At 53.6% G+C, this 22,407-nt stretch overlaps 2 protein-coding genes across 5 annotated transcripts; one reads left to right on the top strand and one right to left on the bottom strand.

Moving 5' to 3' along the window:
* Positions 1–283: 283 nt before the first annotated feature.
* On the bottom strand, positions 284–9,622 carry tbc1d20 (TBC1 domain family, member 20). Of its 2 annotated transcripts, none has more exons than XM_069179430.1 (8): positions 9,105–9,622; positions 6,598–6,783; positions 6,277–6,360; positions 5,028–5,214; positions 3,959–4,060; positions 3,590–3,731; positions 3,180–3,364; positions 284–2,609 (listed from the first exon to the last, which is right to left on the bottom strand). In XM_069179430.1, the coding sequence occupies exons 1-8, from the start codon at positions 9,166–9,168 to the stop codon at positions 2,339–2,341; spliced, it is 1,221 nt and encodes a 406-aa protein (XP_069035531.1). In that variant the 5' UTR covers positions 9,169–9,622; the 3' UTR covers positions 284–2,338. The 2 variants fall into 2 exon arrangements, with proteins under 2 accessions (XP_069035531.1, XP_069035532.1); XM_069179431.1 differs by having other exon boundaries at positions 6,277–6,357; positions 9,105–9,620.
* Positions 9,623–13,317: 3,695 nt separating this feature from the next.
* LOC102693381 (E3 ubiquitin-protein ligase RNF182) lies at positions 13,318–22,315 on the top strand. Of its 3 annotated transcripts, none has more exons than XM_015365189.2 (2): positions 13,318–13,662; positions 19,598–22,315. In XM_015365189.2, the coding sequence occupies exon 2, from the start codon at positions 20,718–20,720 to the stop codon at positions 21,477–21,479; it is 762 nt and encodes a 253-aa protein (XP_015220675.1). In that variant the 5' UTR covers positions 13,318–13,662; positions 19,598–20,717; the 3' UTR covers positions 21,480–22,315. The 3 variants fall into 3 exon arrangements, 2 of the variants coding, with proteins under 2 accessions (XP_015220675.1, XP_015220676.1); XR_011181718.1 differs by lacking the exons at positions 13,318–13,662; positions 19,598–22,315 and adding exons at positions 13,680–16,580; positions 17,310–19,585; XM_015365190.2 differs by lacking the exon at positions 13,318–13,662 and adding an exon at positions 13,877–16,580.
* Positions 22,316–22,407: the final 92 nt, after the last annotated feature.

Below are 22,407 nucleotides of genomic sequence, written 5' to 3'. Positions count from 1 at the left end.
CTGTGCATCTCACACACACACACACACTTGCATAGCTAATATGAGGCTGACTCATCCATTAACAGATGGTGACTCCCTACCTCCACTCAAGCAGGGCCAGCACGCTGGTGAACCCAGGCCCATGGACACGGAGAAGCCTGGCATTCTCTGTTCCAGGTGCTGGTAGCAGCCTCCTCGCTTTTCCTGAGCATTTCTGACCACGGAACAAAACAACAAAAAAAACTGCCCCAGTCCTTCCCAGGAAAAAGCAGCTTTCTGAGAACAGACGAATACTTGAGAAAGCTTCGTTAATACTTTTGTTTTTTATTATTCCAAGAAAATAGACCAGGGTTCTAGCAAAAGCTGCCCTCAAAGAAGTGGTCACAGTACTTTACGCTACAATCAAATTAGTCAATTCTGCATCACCCAGCTGGTGAACATCGGCACCTTCAGGGGAAAAAAAAACATGATTCCCCTTTCCATACACTGCCCCGGGGGGGTCATGCCTGCTGCAGGGGCTCTGTAAGGACATGTGACAGCTGGGATCAGCTGCTCCGCCTCGGTCCCAAGACACACATCCCTGGTGGCCGAGAGCTGCTGGGCTGACGTTGTGTTCAGCAGGAGGAAGCACGCAGTGAGTCTGCAACTGGGGGGGGTTACAGAGCAGAGTGGCGCAGAGCCGGGCTCCGTGCCGCGGCCCAGCCTGAACAGAGCCGTGAACCGCAGCAGGGCACTTGACGCCATTTAACCAACATGGGGAGCAGAGGTATTTAAATATAAGGGGATGCAAGCCCTGCATGCACTACATTTCTTTAAACCTTTGAACTTTTACACGTGTAGATCTGTATGCACAACAGTCCCCCCCCCCAGCACTATTAAGATTCTCTCTGGCTGCGTTCAACACACACTCGCCCTCTTCCCCCGCCAAAAGAACATTCCCCTTTACTAACTCGGGAAGCCTAGCACAGCCAAAAAGCACCTCCTGCACCACTCGCAGGCCAAAACATTAGGAACCCCAAAGGCCCGTCTTCTACCCCCCTCTGAAGAGCAGATTGAGTGGGCCCGGGCCTTAACTCCACAAGGCTCTGAAACGGCTGCAGCCCCATCCTGTCCCTCCCCGGTCATCGAGGACAGCCGTAACCAGCTGCCGCGAGGATGAGGGCCAGGGGAATGGTGGGAAGAGCCTAAGAAAAGCGCAGCCCAGCCTGTCTCAGCTGGGAGCCTTTCGAGCCCGAGAGCGAGATGGAAATGTGGCTCCTGCCCTCTCATGCCCAAACAGGCATCCTCCGCACCGAGAGATCCCGTTTAGAGATCCTAGTGTTTCGGCCAGGGACTGTTTTCTCTCTCTTCACACACGCACGGCGTTATCGAACACTGCTGTGTGGGAACTGAGGTTTCCACCATCTGACGCCAAAGGGATTTCGTCTTCCCGTTTCTGGGCACATGAACAAGAGTGGTGTCGCCACAGGGGGGGGGAATGGAAGCTGGAGGCCATTCCTCTGTCCTGCTCCGGGGGGACTCGGATGGGCAGAGGTGGCTGGGGGTGAGGGAGCATCACGGAGCCCCTCACGTACCCCAAGATCACCCAACGCGGAGACACCAGTACTGCAGGGGACACAAAACCACCAGAAGCAAAACCGCCGCCAGGCCTGTGCAGGGGGAGGGGCTGGTCCGGGACGAGGCTGGCATGCTGGATAGGAGCACAGCCACCGGGCAGGGGGATGCGTGGCGGGTCGGGCCTGTGCGCGTTCGACATTAGAAAAGATTCTTTTAAAAAAAAAAAAAAAAGGTCCTGAAAAATAAAGCTTTTTTCCTGCCAGATATACAAAGACTTGTTCCTGTTTTTGGTCTCAAGTTTGCAGAAATGAAAAGGGTTAGACGTGATGCACTGACTATCGCGTCTACGCCCCAGGGTGGAAGAAGTTTTGTGCTGAATGGAAGAGAGGCCCCAGGAGATCCCCCGCCGTTGCCACACATTACTCATAGGCTCCCCAGGAGAGGTGGGATCTCTTGGCGCAGACCAGGAAGAGAGACCAGAGCTCTGGTCAGCTACCAGGATACCTACCCAGGACACTCCAGCCAGCACGAGCACCTCCACAAGCTCACAGAAGAGCTCTTCCAAACACTGGGCAGCCTCCCACTGAATCTGACCGCAGCATAATTTCTGTGAACGTAACACTTAAGTTTCCTTAAAAAAAAATGTTCCTGTTTTTCACAGCTCCAAAACATTTCACTTTTTGTCCATTCAAATACGGGAGGAAGTCTGGCCCTTCCAAAGCGATCCGGGACTTACTTTCAAAAAGTCTCGGTAAAAACAAAACCGGAGTCTTCTCCCCCCCCCTAGCTCCTCCGCAGGGCTTCAGGGAAAAAGCTGCAGGTCGATTTTGGGGGCCCACTCCAGCGCGGTGTTGACCACAGCCAGCGCCGCCGCCCCCAGCGCCACCGTCAGCCCCATCACCGCCAGCCGGGCGAAGCGCCTGGCGCGGGGCGCGGGCACGACGGCGCGGCTCCGCGGCTCCGGCCCCGGCCCCGCGCGCTCCCCCTGCCGCCACCGCCGCCGCCGGAGCACCGCGTCGGGCCGCTGCTGCGCCGAGGCCAGCTCGAAGTCCTTGAAGGTGGAGGCCGCCGTCCTGCGGGCGAGAGAGGGGGCTGGCGTGAGGACACGGACGCGTGCCGCAGGAGACGGCGGCCCTGGGTCTGTTCGCTCGGCCAGCTGGCTTTGACTGACAAACACCTGTTTGGAATCTATAACAAGAACACGGCTTCTCCCAGATTCACCAACTACCCGTGGCTGGATTGAATTAATCAACTACAGTTACTTAAACTTAAAAAAACTTTTTCACTTTAATTACAGATGAACAAATTTGTCAAATATGTTTTTTGGGGGAGGGGTTAAGTACATAGAGCCTTTGAGGTCTGAATTTGTCGAGATGCAGAAAGAACTGGAATTAGTGTTTCTACAATTCGCCCCTCCCTCTTTTTATAAATCATAAAAAATGTATCTTCCTTACTTTGAACGCATATCGTTCGGTTAGAAGTGAAATGTTAAGGGAACTGATAAGAAAAGACTAAATTTTCACGTGTGATGTATATTGGTCAATTTGTATTGTAACAGGATTGTTGTGCAAGGTCATCGTGATTTCGAACAGTATCGTCTGAACTTTAAAACGGGGACTGTAATAAAGAGGAGGCGGCCTCACTGCTGGCTGTGCTGCTGGGTGGCCTCGCGGGCGAGCTCCGAGGGGGGGAACTGCACGAAGAGGTCTCCGGCGCGGCTGATCAGCGTCTCGTAGGGCAGGTCCTGCGGGATCTGGGACAGCAGGTGGTGCACCGAAGCCATGTCACACTCGCACTCCAGGACCTCCGACTCCCGGTGCAGCACGATCTGAGCGGGACAGGAAACCGGTCAACAGATACCGCCCCCCCCCCCAGGAGGGGGTGGGCCACCGTCACGCCGGACGGGACAGGTCACGGCAACAGCACGCCGGGAGAGGCGTTTCGGAAGCACAGCCAGGTACGCAGTACTCGCACTAAAGGTCAGATCACGCCAAGCGAACGAGCAGCAGATACAGAGCCCGGTTTCTAAGGCCAAAGCCGCCTAGGGACTTACCACAGCAGCAAAATAGATAGGCATCAAGGGGTGACAGGCCAGGAAGAAATCGTACAACCGCACCACATGCCTGAAGTCTGACAGGACATGGCCAAACCAGGTGATGAGCCAGCTGAGGGCAAAGATGGTACCTACCTCTGCCCTAGGAGAGAGGAGGCAAAAAAAAAACTTTAAACCGCAAAGTTTTTAACCGACCATCATTGACGTGGTTAAGCAATAACAGGGCAGATAATGGAACAGGACTCTTGTGAAAAGGTAGCAAAGCGGACATTACACGTTGCAAAGATGATCAACCCATTTGCAGAAATTCACAGGATAACTGATAGCTTTTGGGTAGTTTTGCATTAAGGCAAAATATGCAGCCTTTACCTCTGCATGAAATCGTGCACCTCTGGGTTGACTCTCTCGATGATGGGCATCAGATAGTTTAAAATGTGTTTTGTATTGTCCATTGTAGGGTCCATAAAATCCCTACAGAGGAGAAAGAGAGAGGAAACGTAAACTGTGGGCTTACAGGTACCACCCACACTGCCTTTACTGCAACCAATCGGAGCTGAGGGCTCGCAGGTACCACCCACACTGCCTTTACTGCAACCAATCGGAGCTGAGGGCTCCCGGGTACCACCCACACTGCCTTTACTGCAACCAATCGGAGCTGAGGGCTCCCGGGTACCACCCACACTGCCTTTACTGCAACCAATCGGAGCAGAGGGCTCACAGGTACCACCCACACTGCCTTTACTGCAACCAATCGGAGCTGAGGGCTCCCGGGTACCACCCACACTGCCTTTACTGCAACATGCCAAGTCCCCGCCTCACCAAAACAGGCCGGCCAATAGAACGAGCAGAAGAGCTAGCCAGCGAGAGGATCGAGACCACAGGCATGGACACGTGAAGACCTACTTCAGGGCCAGGTGTGCATCCTGAACGTGATAACTGGTTTATTACAAAAAGGCCCAGCACACCGGGCCCAGCCTTGGGTCCTCCAGGATACCTGACTGGCGTCACTGGACGCAACTGGTTTCAGGCCACATGTCCAAATACTTCTAAGCGAGTGCGCTGTGACCGTTTTCAAACACAGAAGGCAACAAAAGCACTGCCAGCTCATCGTCATCATGCACAGTTCCCCCCCCATTGTGTAATTTCTGTCGGCACCTGTCGGATACCTCACTGCCTCAGTTCAGATTTGACTAAACAAATCTGCCATTACAACTCTGACAGGAAGGTCAGCTGGAATCAACTAAATTAATTAACAAAAAAAATGACTCAAACACACCTCCTAGAATGGCGTTTGCGCGTATTACTCATGTTAAGCACCAGCAGTGGTTTCGCCCGGGGGAGAGCGTGCTGAGATCAGGGCCCGGGGGGCCGTGCGTCTGCAGGTTTACATCGGTCACCAGCAGAGCCTGCGGCCAGGGCGGCCCCCGGGGGTCCGTACCTGAGATGATGGGTGGAGAGTTTCTCCACCAGCGCGGTGGCCAGCCGCTCCCCCACCACCAGCAGGAAGGTGACCACGATGTCGTGGTAGCCCTGGTAGTAGTGCAGCTGGGGGTTGCAGCGCAGGACCTGCAGGATGATGTCGATGAGCTCCTCCTGCAGCCCCTCGCGCTGCTCGTCGGGCATGCCTGCACGAGACACAGCGCACGGTGACCCCCGTCCCACCAGGAACCGGCTGCACAGGGCCAGGCCAGGCAAAGGCGTTAAGACGCGTGTTCATGCACAGCGATTCACACTCCAACCTCACAACCCCAGGGGTTTCAGACTCGGTGAAGCTGGCCGACAATCACTGGATAATTACAAAAAGGCGCAGCACACCGGGCACAGCCTTGGGTCCTCCAGGATACCTGACTGGAGTCACTGGACGAACTGGTTTCAGGCCACATGTCCAAATACTTCTAAGCGAGTGCGCTGTGACCGTTTTCAAACACAGAAGGCAACAAAAGCACTGCCAGCTCATCGTCATCATGCACAGTTCCCTCCCCATGAGGGCTCTGTGGCTAAGGATCTGCTTGAGACTTGGCCTCAACTTGAGACCCGCACCGCATCAGAAAGCACAGACGCAGGCAGGGCTGGTCTTCCTTGCAGCCCCCCCGCCCGTCAGCTGGAGCCCAGGGCGGGAGGGGGGGCAAATTGCTTTGGATAATAAACAAAGCAGCACTTGTCTGGTTTGCTGAAGAACACAATTTGAATGTAACAAATCGCATAGCCTCGGCGTGACATTCTTCGAACACCTGCGTTTTAAAACTTCCAAAAGCAGCATCCTGTCATTAGTTCTACAGCAGCGTGACACATATCAGGGACTTTAGTCACGGCGGGAAAACAGAACTCTAAAAATAGCATGTCTCACAGAGACCAATTATCTTTTCTTCTTCAACCCAGATGCGTAACCAAAAGTCTATAAAGAAGAAAAAAGCAAATCGCATAATTCCACGCTGTTACAGAACCATTTACAAAAATCACTGAGGACACGGCACATCAATTGCAAGTTTCCAGAAAACTGAGCAGCCGTGGCAGAAAGAGGACATCATGCCTGACAGCGTGCAAAAGACATCGTAACCACACGAAAGCTAAACAATCCATAAACACAGTCGATTATGTGGATTAAACTAAAAGGGGAGACATTACGCAGTTCTTGCTCCTGGACAAACACAGGAGTTTGCATTCTGAGACACAGGTGACACACTCACCTGGCGGGAACCTCCTGAGAGAGCGGCGCACGTCCAGCAGCACCTGCTGGTAATCTTTGTTGTTCTCTCGAAGCTCCGCCCCTGCTGAGCACAGGGGGAAAAAATCTTTACACAGAGCACAGAATGGACGTGCGAGTAACATGTATTTGATACAAAAAAGGAAACTTATGTTTCCACCTAAAAGTAGGGATAGCATTTAGTTTAGGGTTATAGTCAAGGTGGAGGCTAGAGCTGTGGCTGGGTCACAGCAGGGTCAGGGTCAAAGTGGAGGCTGGGCTTGGGGTCAGGGGTCAGGGGTCAGGGGTCAGGGGTTCACATTGCCTGGTTTTTCAGGAAGGTCATCGGTCTGGACGTTCAGCAGCTTGGGCCAGACTAGGCAGCGGATCTCGTCCGTGAGCAGGCCTCCTTCGCTGATGGCCATGCGCCGCAGCGTGGCCACGTCCACCGGGGTCACGCTCAGAGCCTGGGTTATCTCCGCCACCTTCCTCTTCCTCTTCGGGTCGCAGTCTGAAACACACGGCCGCAAGCTCAGGGCGCGAGCAGCTCAGCTGCTGAGGCTGCGTGCTCAAGGTCTCGTGTAACCGGTTTCTTCACTCGGTGCTGAGTGTCGGAAACACCCTACTTCAAGGGTTCCGTTTCCAACACCTTCAGCACACAAGAGCTTTACTCAGCCTCCCCTCAGCCTGCTGGCCGTCACACCTGACTTACTGATAGATCAACTGATCAGCAACAGAGGTGGGAGTCACCAGCGCCATATCAGGCCTGCCGACAAGGGGGCACCGACACCACGTCAGGCCCACCTGCAACGGATTGTGTGGGGGATGTTCTTCTGCAGTGGTCCAGTTACATTTCAGGCAGTACACCTGCACGAGGGCACTTCTGCAGCTCCGGTACTGAAACCAGGAACAAGTCCCGTGTGACCTTTAAAGATCTGAAAGCAACTTTGAAAATACGCCGCAGTGAGCCTGTGATTAAGAATGAGATGGGAGACACGCTGCTTCTCCGGGACCAGGGCGGGGAACCACTGTTCCAGAGTACGAAGGAAAAAGGCAGGCCTGAAAGGCCAACATCTTCTAAAACACTGGAACAGATCCAAGTTTTATCAATTAACATCGAGCATGTTAATCGGTCCAGCGTAGTCAGAACTGGACAACTGTGGCCCTCACGAAACTGTGGCGTGTTGGGATCTGCATTTTAAACAACCTCTAAGGTACCTGACTAAACAAATCACCTTCTCTAGTGAACAAAACAGAATTGCTCTACCCGGGTAGAAACAGATTTAAAGTGGTCGTACGAAACCTGCAGGAGTGGGATTCTCGGGGACCAGTGTCGGCCACCACTGTCTGTCCTACTGTACGGAAAACAGCAGATCTTTCTGTTCAAGGCTCGTGTTGCATCTCATTCCGCCTGGCAAACAACGCTGCCATGCTAAAAAAATAATGACACTGGCCGACAAACACAGATAAACTGAACTGCTTTTCCAAGAAACTGTTTCTTTTTTTTTTTTTTTTTATATCGCTAACAGCCTAATGTGACCCCATATGTGGTGCTGAAAGATCAAATCAAGGCTACAATGAAGACACACGTCTCACAACACATGACCGCACATGAGACTCGGGCCTCTGAGCAGAGCTGCTCCTCACTCTGGACGCTCAGCGGCAGAGTCGCACCTGCAAGTGAAACAATCTCGGCTTTGGCAGAGGAGGCTCACACATCCCCCACTCAGACACAAGCCCCACGCCCTGCTGTTCCACTCTTACGGTTTCTGAGCGGGCAAGCAGACAGACCTTTCTTGCCCGAAAGCTCTTCTGTAGAAATGCCTTTACACCAAGGGCGGTCGAGGTGTGGAACGACCTCCAAAGCCATGCTGTCGAAGCCAATACCCTTGCTTCTTTCAGGAAAGGGGTGGATGAAACCCTGACACCGAGGGGCGGGAGGGGCTGAACAGCCTCTCGCTGGTCCTGACGAGAGCCCTGCCCAGTACCGTGTCACCAGGTCAGCCTGGCCAGTTCGGAGTGCTGCAGCTCCCGGCAGGAATCATGACCTTTATCCCATTTCAGTCATACTGAGAAGTCAGCAGGTCACTGCCAACACATCACTGGGGGAGAACTGAGGGGGGGGGGGGCGCGTCTGCACGTTCTGTGCATCATTTTGAAACATAAGGGGGGGGGGGCGGGGCACTCTGTCCCATAACTTTTGCCTCGGATTAATGTGAACTGATAAAACAACGTCTGTGCGAAAGTCACGGCATCGCCAACGTGGATCTCGAATTTTCCAGCGACTCCCTAAATCCAGAGGTTACAGCGCTGGTCTGGTCCACCCAGGTCTACCAGCTCGCATCTCGCTGGGAACCCCCCTACATAAACTATAAGACTGTCAGCCTGTAAACCAGGGGGCTTGTCCAGAGAGAGCTCCTGTTCCCACCGCGGCGCGCACGGTTAATCAGTCCGTGATCATCCTGAAGCTGACCCCACGAAGATCAGTTTCCCCCCCCGCCCCCCGTTACCCGGCTGTCCTCGACAGATGAAACCGAAAACTCGGTTTTACAAATGAGTGGATTGGGCCGGAGACTTCTCGGGCAGCCCAGACGCGCTCGTCCCTCGCTCCCGGCTCCTGCAGCTCCCCAGACAGCAGCAGGGACACCCCAGACCCCCCCCACTGCAAGCCTGCGCTGCGCTCGCCTGCGCATCTCCACTCCGCCAAGGAAGAGGCGCCGAGCTGCTTGCTTGCAGACGGGCATTCTCCGCGCAAGGCGATGGGGAACAGCAACGCAGCCAGGAATTTAAAACGTACAATGACACACACACACAAAAAAAATTCAGTCTTACCTTGTTTGCCGATTCCATTCAAAGGCGAGGAGACACCCAGACTCTCGGACTTTTTCAGATACATCTTCGGCTCATTGTAGGCCGGCCAGTGTGCGCTCTCGTCTCACCCACGGCTGTGTTTCTTGGGCTGGCGCTAGGAAATACTGTTATCGGCGACAGCAACGCAGAACAGGGCAGGAATAAGCCAGGGACAGGCTCAGGCAGGGGCGCACATCCTAGCCAGCTCCTCGCACCCCCCCAACGCAAAACAAACCAGGCCACATCGCCGCCGGCCCCCAGCTCTCGGTCCGGCCTTACGTCACCTCGCCGCACTCCAAAAGGCTCCAACGCCACCCAGAAGGCTTCTCTGAAGCAGGGAAGTCGAACCCAAGCTCGGGCACGGCAGGTCTTCCCTTTCAGAGAGCTCGGTGTTGATATGCGCCAGCCGACCAGCGCGTCATTTTTGCCCAGAAGCCCGTGAGCGGGGGCCGCGGTCCAGGCTCACAGCTGATCGGGATGACGTCACGCGCCGCGGTGCCTGCCGGGACCTGTAGTTCGGAGGACGGGGGGGGCCACGCTTGTCAGCGGCGCACGTCGATGGCGCTGTGTTGCTTTCAACACAGTATCACAGTATTTCAACAGTATTGGCCTGACTTCTTACCTCTGGCGGTTAACTGCTTATTTTTCTGTTTGTGTTTGTTATCTTGTACCTAATTTGATCCTCGGATTGTATTTGTATTTGTAAATTCTTTATACATTTAATAAAAAAAATCTTTTAAAAACAAATTGGCCTGACTGCTGAGTTACAGTGTCGCCCAAAGCAGATACAATTAACCCAGCAATAGCTTTCTGCGTTGTTCAGTGAGGTCTTTAGTTAGTGACTCGCCTTACCTTGTCAGATAGTACACGCTATAGACCTGGTCAAATTCCATGTGTTTTGGCAACACTGTATTTTACCGGTTTCATACCAATAAAACTGAATATGTGAATTTAGTGAGTCATTAAATGAGCATGCTACTCGTTCCGTTATTAACTTTCAAAAACACTGTGATATAAACACACATATGCAACACACGTCATGTATCATACAGGTATAATACAGGAGCTTAATTTAAATCGCTACAGCCACACAATGGTATTTCTGCACCTGCTGTATTCTGGAGCGGTTTTTATTCTGTAGCTTTTCTCCAGCTCAATCCCTCCTTACTAAACGCTACTCCGACACCGCGCCTGTAGTAAGAAGACATGACCGCCAGGGGGAGGCAGAGCCCCTAGAGACAATGGCCGAACACCTCTGCCGTGTGAACGGCAGGTGGCGCTAGCGGACAAGACAGCAGGGAGGCGCCAAGCGCGCACACTACAGCGGAGTGCCCGTCTGCGCAGCACAGGAGCAAATGGTGTTATTACTGTATTTTAATTAGCAAAGGGATTACTATGTACTGTTAAAACTTCATTTTTTATATGATATGGTTATTTAAATGGGTACGACATACGATATTATCTACAGGCGCAGTTCCTACCTTTCTTGACTGGTGGGAGTCGGTTCTTTTGATACTGGCTTATTTTCTGACTTCTAACAAACTCGTTTTTATTGTTTACAGAAGAAATGACAGTTAAAGTACAACCAGAACACCAAAAACATAAAAGTTCGCGGACAAGAGGCGGGTCATGTAGATTGTTTGGTTTTTAGTGTGTTATTGAACCGAAGATCTTATCCAGACGTGATGTTTACACGTCTGAAATGCACGCAGGATTGTATGTAATGCCCAGAAGAGAAAAGGATGAACGTTTTACCAAAATCGAAATTAACACTCATTTCCCGGCCGTCCAGCGTGTGGACCTGCGCCTGTTCCTCTGGAGTGCGCATCGGCACCTCTGTGAAACACTGGTTGCGCGCAGCGATCTGCAGCGAGTGCAAACTATCAGCACAGCGCAGTACCGCGTCGTTGCTACACAGTGCGACAAAAGCATCTTCTCAGCGAAAAGGAAACGGTCAGTTTCCAACACGACTGTAGTTTGTCGAAAGCGGGGACATCCGACACAGGTCCCAAGCATGAAGAGAAACGGCAGGGAAGCAGAGGGACGCATAAGCTCCCACTTGGCCGGGTCCACCCAGCTGGTTGTTGGACACTGGGACTGGGACCTGGGACCTCCTGTCCGTGATGAAATGAACGCTGCTCTGCGTAAAGGCTGAGGCTGGAAACCCGGGGCTCGAGGCTGCTACTGTATATTAAAACCATTCCGAGCCGCCGCGTGAACCGGGCCTGGACCCTGACTGCAGAGCCAGTATGTACACACCCCCACAGCCCAGAGGGCCAGCGTCTCACTCTGTCCGCTGCTTTGTTTTTGTTTCCTGTGCGCGAACCGAAGGCCCGGTCCCTGTTCTCTATCTAACCTCGCTGCTCTCTGCGCGACACGAATCTGCCAGCCCGCGGAGACGCCGCCAGCCCCTCGCAGCGCGGGCGGATGCTGCAGCGCTGGGGTGGCGGTAACAGATGGCGCTGGTATCCGCTCGGGGCGAGGTGCCGGGGCCGGGCGGGGGCGGGCGAGCGGCGCGGCACAGTGCCCCACTTACACCTGCGTGCTGGAGCCCTGACGGCTTCCAGAAATAGGACACCGCCGGCCTCTCTTTGCAGCGCAGAACTCTAACTTCACCGCCGGGTTATACTCAGTGGGTTTATGGCGACGACTGCGCGACACGGGTGGGTGATTTCCCCAGAGCGCGCGTCCCGCGTTTCGCCAAATTCCCCGCCGGCAGCCCTTTTTCCAAACACTTCAGCAATGCTCTGAGCGGAGGATACAGGCATATTTCTGCGCGTGAAAGAAGATGGGGGGACATCCCAGTTTCTAATTCAATGTAACGGATTTATTTGTATAAATAAACGTACCCTGTTGAACTACCCACAAGCCCGAGGCACCGCTCTGCAAAGCAAAAAAGAAGCTCAAAAGCGAGTTAAATGTCATCACTTCCACTGTAACTGCAAACAGTATTAGAAGGCACAAGCGCATTGTGCCTTCCGGAAGAGAGACGCCCCGGTCTGTCTGTGTCTGTGAGGCCAAGACGGGAGTTACGCGGTTTCATTAATTCTTTAGGATGGAGCTTCGGTTAGTTGGTCTGCAGCAACAGGGCTTCTCTTCCTGTTGGAAATTCAATGTTTCACTTTTTGAAAAGCACGTAGAACGTCGCTGGTGAAGCGGTGCGAACGCAGGACGTGTCAATCAGAGGTGGCCCCCCTCCCTCGGGATAAAATCACTTTATTGGCCCAGGTACAATTTCTCGGCCTCCTGAGGAACAAAGAGAACACGCGCTTGTTCCCGGGTCGCACAGCTGGGGGGGGGGGGTTCTTTTCGCACCGTTCCTCAGCATGACGAATCGTGGCCTATTTCTGCCGAAAATAGGTTAGGGTTTTAGGAGAAGTTCCGTGTCTTTGCTCGAGCGGATTAAAGTAACACGCATCACGCAGTGTTGCCAGTCAGTCAGTGCTCTTGTAAACCCCGTGCAGTGGTTGATCTGCTGCATTTGTACAGCGCCTTTAATCCCGGAGCGCTACTCGTATATAGGAGGGTCAGTTCCCCCACCCCTAAAATGCATCACCCACTGGGGACGTGAGGGACTATGTAGACCCCCGTGGCAAACTGCGTGAATCCATACAGGATGAGGTACAGTGGCTTCAGAGCAAGCTGCCGGAAAGGCCAACCCCAGAGTGTACCACACCACAATATCCGCGGTGGCTCCACTCCGGACACGCTGAGCTAACGCGCTTGGTTCTGGAGGCGCGCCTGTGTGCGGGACGCACGGCGCAGGCCCACAGCACGGGCGAGAAACTGCCACCGGGCCCATGGACCGGAACGTCTGCCCCCGGAGAGAAGAGCGCCCCCTACCGGGCCACCAATCGTGTGGAATAAAGAAGAATCGCTTGTTATAGCCTCCTGTAAAAAAACTCCACCTAAAAAAAAATAATCAAACAGTTAAAGGATAGCACGGCGTTTTAATATTGTGAGCTCATATTCATATTCGTTTAACAATATTCACGTGTATTACTTTTCGTAAAACAACACCAAGCCCTTGAAATGAAGATCACTCGCTTTTGACAGCGGCGTTCAACAGGGGTACGTGCTGGCGTGCTGTTGTCTCCTCCGGTGACATGTTCCCTTCAAATACGGTGCAAAACAACCACTAAATCATCAGGATAGCAGACGATAAATTAAAGGAGGGGGGTGGGGGGGAGAGAGAGGCAGAGAGAAGCAGAAACGTATACAGTGTAAACCCCACAGATACGGTCTATCAGCGCATGCTGGCACTCGGTGTTGCCACAGCAACCGCGAAGGAGAAATCTCTGCAGGTCCTGATGCTGCTGCTGCATTGACAGAGGGGGATGCGGCAGTCCGGCTGGACAGAGGGGCTGTGAGGGGCGGCAGTGACTCATTAGACCGAGTGTGAGCGAGAGGAAGACGGAGCGGGAGCGGGCGGGGGCTGCCGGTAACGGGGGAGCCGGAGCTCAGCGCGTCCAGCGCCGCGGTCTCGGTCCAGGACTTTCGGAGAGCGGGACTCGTTTCCTCGCCGCCAAAGACGGGTCGGGTGAGTATGGAGAACGGCTTCATTGCACGGATGATTCATGCGTTGTACCACTTCGTCATTTAAAGTCGTCTTTAATTGTGGGTGCCAACCAGTTTTTAAGCACCGTCTCGATAATAATAAAAAAAAATGTTTTCACGATTCCTGTATCGAGCTAAATGTTATTGCTGTTTCAGTACGGTATTTTCTGTTCAACAGATGCTATATATGCTATATGCTATATATATATACACACAATCACTCCGGCATTCGTCGTCTTCGTGATCATGTCGGACGCATAACTGCACTTCACCGTCTGGTCAAACTTGAACTAGAGCAACAAATGGAGAGAGTGGGCTTATCCGAGAGAGTTTCTGTGGCCAGATACCGTCATCCCCTCTCCGGCGACGCGATTATGAAGAGACTTGACCGCGCAGACGGCGTTCACTTTGACGTGGGCAACATTCTGATCAGGAGAGGGGCCAGGGCGACAGCGGGCGGATGAGTCAAAAAATACATTAAGACGCAGAGACACGGCGCGTCGTTCGCGTACCGAGTGGCAGCGACAGTGCTAACGATACCGCCGGTGAGAACAGCGATCGCCAGAAGGACCGGGAGCCGTGGCGTGTTTGTCCGGGGTGCCCGGCCCCGCATATTGCAGACTCTCTCGCTAGTCTGGATTATCCCACACCGCACCGATTCCGACGCGGCTAATCCGCTTCCGGAGAATCTAGGCCACTCGTTGCGCACACATTCAACAGAGCGCTGCCATAATAATAATCATAATCATAATCATAATCATAACAACATCCGGTAAATATTCAGAGTCGCTCTGTGCATGTTGCTCATCTTAATAACGCTCTTGTTCATATTATAATTGTTATATTATGACTATCATTTACATTATTTTTACACTGTGATTTTCCGAGCAGAAAAGATAGTGGCATCAGGCCTGGTGGCAACTTTCCTCCTTCTGTCCCAGCTCTTCCAGGAGCCCCTCAGTGATGTAGGAAATGTCCCGGATCTCCTGGCCGGGCGAGACACAGGCGGCTCGAACCCACAGCAGGCAGGGGGCTTCAGGTGCTCTAGTTTACAGGATGGGGCTGCTGGAGATCCCGGAGCATTTCAGGAAATTAAAACCGGTCCCCACTGATCAGCACGAGGCCGGGCCCCGGGCCTCTGGCAGGGGGAGAGACTGAGGCTCCCCGCCCTGGCCTGACCCGGTACCAGACTCCCGGGCCCGAACCGAGCAGGCCTGCGAGTGCCGTGCGTGTGTTTCATCCCCGAGAGTCTGCCTTCGCTGCGGCCTGCCCACGGGCACGGAGCCTGGCCCACAGCGGTGCCCGCGGCGCCCGCGGGAGCAGGTGGCCAGGCGACAGATGGTACTGCCTCAGTCCCTGCTGCCCCGCTGCCCCACCACAGAGGCCTGTGCCAGTGCGCTGGCGGCCGGAGGTGCACTTAGCTGCTCTCGAGGCCAGTCCCCCTCTGAGTGTTTGAAAGGGATTTGAAACTGCAACCCATAGAAAAGGAGATGAACTGCGTCCATTAAAACAGAAATAACGCAGTGAGCCAAATGCACGGCACTTTACTGAATATCCCAGGATTCACTTTAGAGCATTGGGGGAGTCGAGGTTCAATGTTTTTTTTTTCTCATCTCTTTTTTATCACGTCAAATCAATCTGCACGCCTCTTGTAAAAGCAACTTCAGAACTCTTAAAATGAAGTCCTAGAATGAAAGCGCTTAGTAAAGAGATCTGTGGTGTGCTGGGACACACTGGGAGAAGGGTTAGAGACCCACAGCACAGGCTGGCAATGTGCCCTCTCTCAGGGTCAGTGGGGACAGTGTCAGCTGTGCTTGTAAACAGCTGAGATACAGACATTAGCGGCATCTGGAAGCCCTACGCCAGCCCCAGGGGGCTCTGCTGCAGCAGCTGCATTGTTCAGATGATTGAGCAGGGAAAGGAGAGAGACGGGACAGAGGGAGAGAGAGAGACAGAGGACAGAGGGAGAGAGAGACAGATGGAGAGGGAGAGAGAGACAGAGGACAGAGGGAGAGAGACAGGGGACAGGGGGACAGGGGGAGGGAGACGGGAGGCAGAAGGAGAGAGTCAGGGGACTGAGGGAGAGAGGGAGAGAGAAACACGGGATTATGAGAGAGATGAAACGATGGAGAGGTGAAGGAGCGCAGGAGGGGACAGAGCGGTTTTCCCAGGCCCTGCAGTCAGACCTGCAGTCAGAGAGGAAACAGCCATCTGCGCTGAGTGATTCATTTTGGACCTGCACTCAGAAACCAGAGGACACAGGCAGGGAGAGGGGACACGCTGGAAAAGAGAAGCAGAGGAAGAGAACAACACAGGAACACAGAGAAGACATAGTCTTGGGCACCACTGAAAGAATACACTCAGTTCTTTACATCTTTACAGTCACCATCGCTGAACAAGCCTTATGCGATGCGTACGGCTACAGTCAGCATATACGTGATGTGCACAGTCTCACGCCTCTGTCAATGGAGATGACTATGAGGGCAACACCTGGCTTTCAAATTGCTTGAACTCTCCGATAAAGATGGCAAACAATGGAGTTGTTGTTTTATTTTTTGAGTGGAAGCAATTACAAGCCACTGTTGTGAAATATATCAGTCATTTGTTTATTTTTTCCGTTGTTGTTTGCCATAAACACTTGGATTAGCTACGAAGCTAATGTTTGTGCCCCCATTCCACGAGTAAATCCACAAACAAGCGTAGATGTCCGACAAGACTGTAGATTCTCTTTTACTGGTATTCAAGAACTTTAGCCCCACCTCCTAGAGATTGTCACTTCCTCCAGGCGTCCCGGGAAACATGGGAGTTGTGGTTTATTGTTTCTTTACACGTGCGGCAGACGTTCTCAACATGATCAATCGATGAAAAGGAGAAACAGGACAGTATATATAATCTGAAGCAGTGAGTATCAGCTATTTATTTCTTAACTTTATTGTTATTTTTATGTATTTTTATGTTTGTAAAATAAAGATGAATGTTATGAAATGAGTTATATTCCTCATTAAATCCGTGCTTGCAGACCATGAGCAACGCAATTCTATTGCGAACTACGTCGCGCTGTCCAGGGTAGCGATATTCGTGTTATTTAGTTTTGTAGGAACATTTTTTCGTGAAGCTTACACGGCTACAATTTCAACGATAACGTCACCCATCTTGAGCCAAAGACTCTGTGTTATCTTTTCAAAGCGATGCAGGGGTAATGAAATTGCGTTGAAGATTCTCGAGAAAATCAACCGAGAACTGAGGCCGATCACGTTGTGTGGAGGGGGAATGTTTAAATGACCTCCGCCCTCCAACACAAAAATCTTCAACTAGGTAATTTTGATGCAGTGTATTCGCTTGCTATTAAAAACCGCGTTACGATCAGGGTGTAACTTTGTGTTCCATCGTTGGATTATATGCCAGAATGTTACATGGTTAGTTGCAAAACGTTTGATTTTCACGAAGACTGCGAGAAGGTGGTCTGACGGTCGCTGAGGTCGTGGACTTGCCTGTGCTTCAGCCAGAGCTGTCAGAAGTTTGGGAATGAGTATTCCCCATGGAGATAGTACAGGCTCCCACCGCATAGTCTTACAGTCTTATACAGGATGCGGAATGCGTGTTTCATTCGATCTTCTGGTCTTCCAACAGGATTTATAAATGGAATGAAGTTTGTATCGGGGAAGGAATGTGCACAGTGAATTCAGAGGAAACGGAATAAGGTCAGATTTCAGGTTGCAGTGTTTTACAGGTGACATAAATCATGTTTCTGAAAGGTGAAATATGTTTTTTTCACGTTTGTTTGATCTCAGGTGTCTCTGTGTGGTATTACTTTGACCGTTGAAACGCGAAACAGAGCTCTAATCCTCTTGAGGGTCCAGCTTCTAGCATTGCGAAAGCGATAACTGGTCTTCGTCCATCCCGTAATTAATCGACAGAGATAGGAATGCGTGTGTGTTGGACTCCGCTAGACTCAGCAAAGGATTCAGAATGGCTTTGAAAATGTCATACGTATTCACCCGTAAACAGTCAATGTTTTAAGGGTTAGCTTTTGAAACGATTTCCTGTTTCTTGCAGTTACATTCGGTCCCTCAGTCCCTGCCTGCATACTGTACCTCCTCTCTGGCCCAGGGGAGCTGTGGGGGACGAGAGAGCCGGGGCGCCGGCCCAGGGTCCGATTGTGCGGGATCCGGGTGGCGCTGTCACCACTGATTTCAGGAAGAACACAGGGTGGGGTCGGGCCCACCTGTTTCACACACCACGCTCAGTGGAAGTCATTAACTGAGGTTCAGGAGGGATAACAGCAACAAGTCCGCTCTCACACAGCTGCTACTAATCACACGGAAATCAGCTCTGTATATCAAACACACCCTGCAGCTGCCCCTAGGTCCACTCACTGTGGCTGGGGTTCGAGTCTCCTCGTCCTGTGGCCCGTTAACCAAGCCGGTTAAGCCAAACCTCTCTCACCCAATAGTCTAAAAATGCACAAAGCACTAACTCTTGTCATAGTGAACTGCTATGAACGACATGGGCTCCCAGGGCTCGGATGTGCGTTAAGACACTTTCCAGGCAGATGCTGGGTTTTGAAAGCTCGTGACCCGACACTGAAACAGCAGCTCCGCGTGTCCCCAGTCGAAAACCCTGCACCCGAGTGCAGATGGAGACTCCGGAGCGCGCTCGGAGGAGACAGCCGTCGATCACAGCACCGGCCATGGAGGGCTGTCTGCCTGCGCGTTACGAAATCGTTCCGAATGGTGTTTTTCTGTGGACATTGTTCAATTTCTATAATTGTCTCCCTGTGCTTCCAGAGAGGCAAAGGCCCCAGCGCAGCTCCAGATGAAAGCACACTGTCTGCTGGGGGATGGTTATATAAAAGATCCTGTCCCCCCCTCCAGCTGCAGCCCCTGCTATTTATAGCGCTGGTTCATATTTTAACAGCCCTACTTCAGTCAGAGATACCGTTGCATAACCAGACTAGATAAGGAGAGTCGGAAAAAGAAAATGAAAAAAGTCTGTGATCTTTTGAGGAAAAATAAATATACATATCCTTCATGTTTTACAGGACAGAAACCTCACATTTTTTGCATTTCAGCTCCGTTCCACACGTACCGGCTGGAGCAGGGCAGGACCGAGAATCGTTATTGTTTACCCCTGCAGCGTGCGCACCTGTGTGTGCTGGAGTGCGTGCTGTTTGTGCAACAAGAGAAAAAAGATTGGCGTGTTTGTTTGGAAACCGAACCCAATTGTTTCTGAGCAAAGGATGCAGTTTGGTTGGTGGTTTAGGACTGCAAATAAGAACTGCAAAGCCTTATTTCTGAGGTGCATAACGTGCCGATTTTCATGCTGTCTTATCCATGCTCACAGTTGCGAGACAACCGCCCCCCCACAGCTCTGTGACAACCTGCCCAGCCTCCCCCTGGAAGCAGCAGGGGGGAGAGGGGCACAGCAAGCCTCATAATCATGGAAAGGGGCCAGGCTGACCTTCTGGACACAGGCCTGGGGCCCCTGTGTGCTGTGCTTCGGGGCCTCACTTATCCTACCTGTCTGCAAGCGCAGGGCACATTTCTACACTGACAAACATTGACATCAAACATCAAGTGTCATTTTCGTCAATTTGATGTATTACAACGCATTCCTAGCTCGTTAAATACCAGTTACTGGGATGAAAGCGTGTTAAACGAGCTTCAAAGAGGTATAATCGACAAGTTTAACGAGCGATAATAATAATAATAAGCAAAATACATGAGTGGATCCATGGCTGGAGATGAAAACACGTGCCTGCCCACGCACGCTGTACACATGGTCCTGATTGGTCCTGCACGCTGTACACATGGTCCTGATTGGTCCTGCACGCTGTACACATGGTCCTGATTGGTCCTGCTGGTGCTGACTGCAGGGCCACACAGTCACACCTCTGTTCTGTGTCCTGTTACTCTCAGGGGAGTCGCCTGCTTCCCGGGACGCCCGGGGGTGAAGCTGATGGAGACGACACCCGCCGCGTGCGCACCTGGCTGGTGCCAGTAACCCTGCAGCCTCCCCCTCCACTCTCCGGCCCGCCTGCTCTGTCCCCCGTATGACCTCTGGGTGCTTTCGGGAGGAGCTGGAGCTGTGACGAGCGCTGCCTGGTCGGGGCCCCGTTTCTCCGCCGAGCACTTCCAGGGAGCGACGGACCCAGCGAGGCCCCGTTTGTCTTCTGCCTTCTTTCGCTCCTGCAGCGAGCCGGGTTTTCCATGCACCAGTGCCTACGGATGAGTGAATGAAGAGGTGATGCACAGGTAGGTTCGGACCAGGGAATCTGGACGCTGAACCGGAGGGGTCGCGGGTTCGAATCCCAGGTGCCAGGCTGCTGCTGCCCACGAGGGGCGATCCCCTTCACCCAGACTTCTCCAGCGAGGTTCCTAGATGTGGGGCCGCTGATCTGAGCGAGACTCTGTTCTCCGTTGACTCTTGCTGCAGAGCAAGAATGAGAGCTGGGCACTGCTGGGTGACGTCCTGCAGCAGAAAGTGTCACCCGGTTCGCAGGGCAGCAGACTCGGGGGCAACTAGCACAGCTCTCCGGCCAGGGGTGACCCCAGCCTCACAGGTCTCCTGCTTCCTGCTGCCGAGAGGGTCAGCCTGAGGCTGCAAAGGGGGGAACCAGCAGCGAACAGCGTCGTAGACATGCACACCTCCTGCGGCAGGGAGGAGAGCAGGTCCTTCTCCCTCTGCGGAGCCCCGAGCCCGGCAGCCTAGGGAGGGAACACAGAGAGCAGGCCTTCCCTTTCTTCAAGCGAGACGTCTCCGCCCCCGTCGGCCGAAGAGGTCGGGCTGGCCGGCTGACCGGAGCCCGCCGTGTCCGAGAGGCGCGCCCGGCCATCGGAGATGCCCGGCGGGAAACCCGTCTCCCGCGGCCAGCGGCTGTGAGCAAGAGCCGCGCCGGGAAACCAGCGGGAAGAGACGCTTCCACCCCCAGCGGGGGCGTCCGGGGACAGCCAGTGAGGAGCCCCATACCCCCCGTCCCTCCCTCTCTCGGCCCTGTACGCGGCGGCTCCGGCCCGCCGGCGAGACCCGCGGCCCAGGATGAGCCGGAACCCCGACCCGGAGGGCGAGAGCTCCCAGCCGCTGGTCTACACCCTGGAGGAGCTGGAGTGCAAGATCTGCTACAACCGCTACGACGCGCGAGCGCGCAAGCCCAAGGTGCTCAGCTGCCTGCACCGCGTCTGCGCCAAATGCCTGAAGAAGATGGTGGACGTGGGGGACTCCTCCCCCAGCATCATCAGCTGCCCCTTCTGCCGCCACGAGACCCACGTCCCCGACGAGGAGATCTGGCTGCTGCAGGACGACAGCAACATCCTGGCCATCCTCACCTACCAGGACCGGGCCCGGAAGAGTGGGGCGGCTGGCACGCCGGGCGAGGTGGTGCTGACGCCCAACAGCCTGGGCGGCGGCGGGGGCACCCCCGGGGACCCCTCTCACAGCTCCTCCGACTGCCTGGTCATCACCATCATGGAGGTGCCGGGGGACACGGCCTCCTCGGAGACCATGAGCGTGCTGAACCTGGTGCGGCTGTACCGGCCCCCCAGCCTGGACTCGCTGCCCTGCCACCTGCCCGTGCAGAAGTGCCGGGCCTGGACCTCGCGCACCTTCCCACGCTTCCTCATCGGGGTCCTGTGCCTCATCTACTTCAGCTCGCTGCCGCTGGGCATCTACCTGCTCATGATCCAGCACCTGACGCTGGGGGTCATCCTGGTCAGCCTGGTGCCCTCCACGCTGGTGCTCTGCGTCTTCTACGGCTTCTGCCAGTGCTTGTGCCACGAGATCATGGAGTCCATCGCCACGTGACCGCCCCCCCCGCCCGGGGAGGGGGGGGGGGGCGGGGGCACGGCGGCCACAGGTCGCGACCCTGGCACCCCGTGTCGCCCCGTATCCCGCCCGGCGTGGTGCCTGCCCCCTGTGCCAGCACCAGGAAGCAGTTGCAAGACTCTGCTTGTTCGCCCTCTTCGTTCAGCCTCCCGTTGGGCAGTTCGTGGAGCTAAAACGAGCCGTGCCAAGGCTGTCCGGGTCATGCCGTCTCCCCGTGTGAGTGGCTGTGACACTCTTGGAATGACCTCTGACCTCCGGATGGGCGTAATAGCGCTTTCAGACTGTATTGAGACCAGCCCGATTTTGTTACACAGAGTCTCTGCTCCAGAAAGAGGGCTGACCATCAGCATTACAGGTTCAAGACCGCATTAAAAGTCAAGTTACCTTCTCTTTCCTTCTCAATGCATCAGTACCTCTAGCTCCACAGGGGCCATGTGTTCTGTGTTCAGACATCGTATAGACATGAGGATAAGTGTTATCATGATCATGATCAATCAGCTATACAACTGGAAGATAGTGTCTGATCATCCTGCATCCTGCAGACATGAAACAGCACATCAGCTTGCAGAGCTTGGTGCAATTCTGTGAGCAATACAGAGTGGTTTGCTTTCTAACAACCTAGCGCACACACTATGTCTGCACACATAAAGCATATAGTGTTCCTATATTTTTTTAAAATGTTTAAAGTCGCCACATTTACTGGCCTGTCTGTACCATGCTCCAGAGCTGTAACTCCGTGTTTAAACACTTTGTCGTCGCTGAACACGAAAGGACTGACACCACCAAGCCCATCCCAATAAAGACCCCGAACACAGTGCCTGGGCTCACAGTGGGTTTCATTTGTGCACTGTCCTGCACTGCTCTCACAGCCCTTTTAGAACAGTTCGGGGGTGAGTGGGGTAACAGC

The sequence above is a fragment of the Lepisosteus oculatus genome, chromosome 16 (genome assembly GCF_040954835.1).
Source record: "Lepisosteus oculatus isolate fLepOcu1 chromosome 16, fLepOcu1.hap2, whole genome shotgun sequence".
Lineage (NCBI taxonomy): Eukaryota > Metazoa > Chordata > Actinopteri > Semionotiformes > Lepisosteidae > Lepisosteus > Lepisosteus oculatus.
The sequence above is the reverse complement of the archived record's forward strand: the minus strand, read 5'-3'. Positions and strand labels throughout refer to the sequence as shown.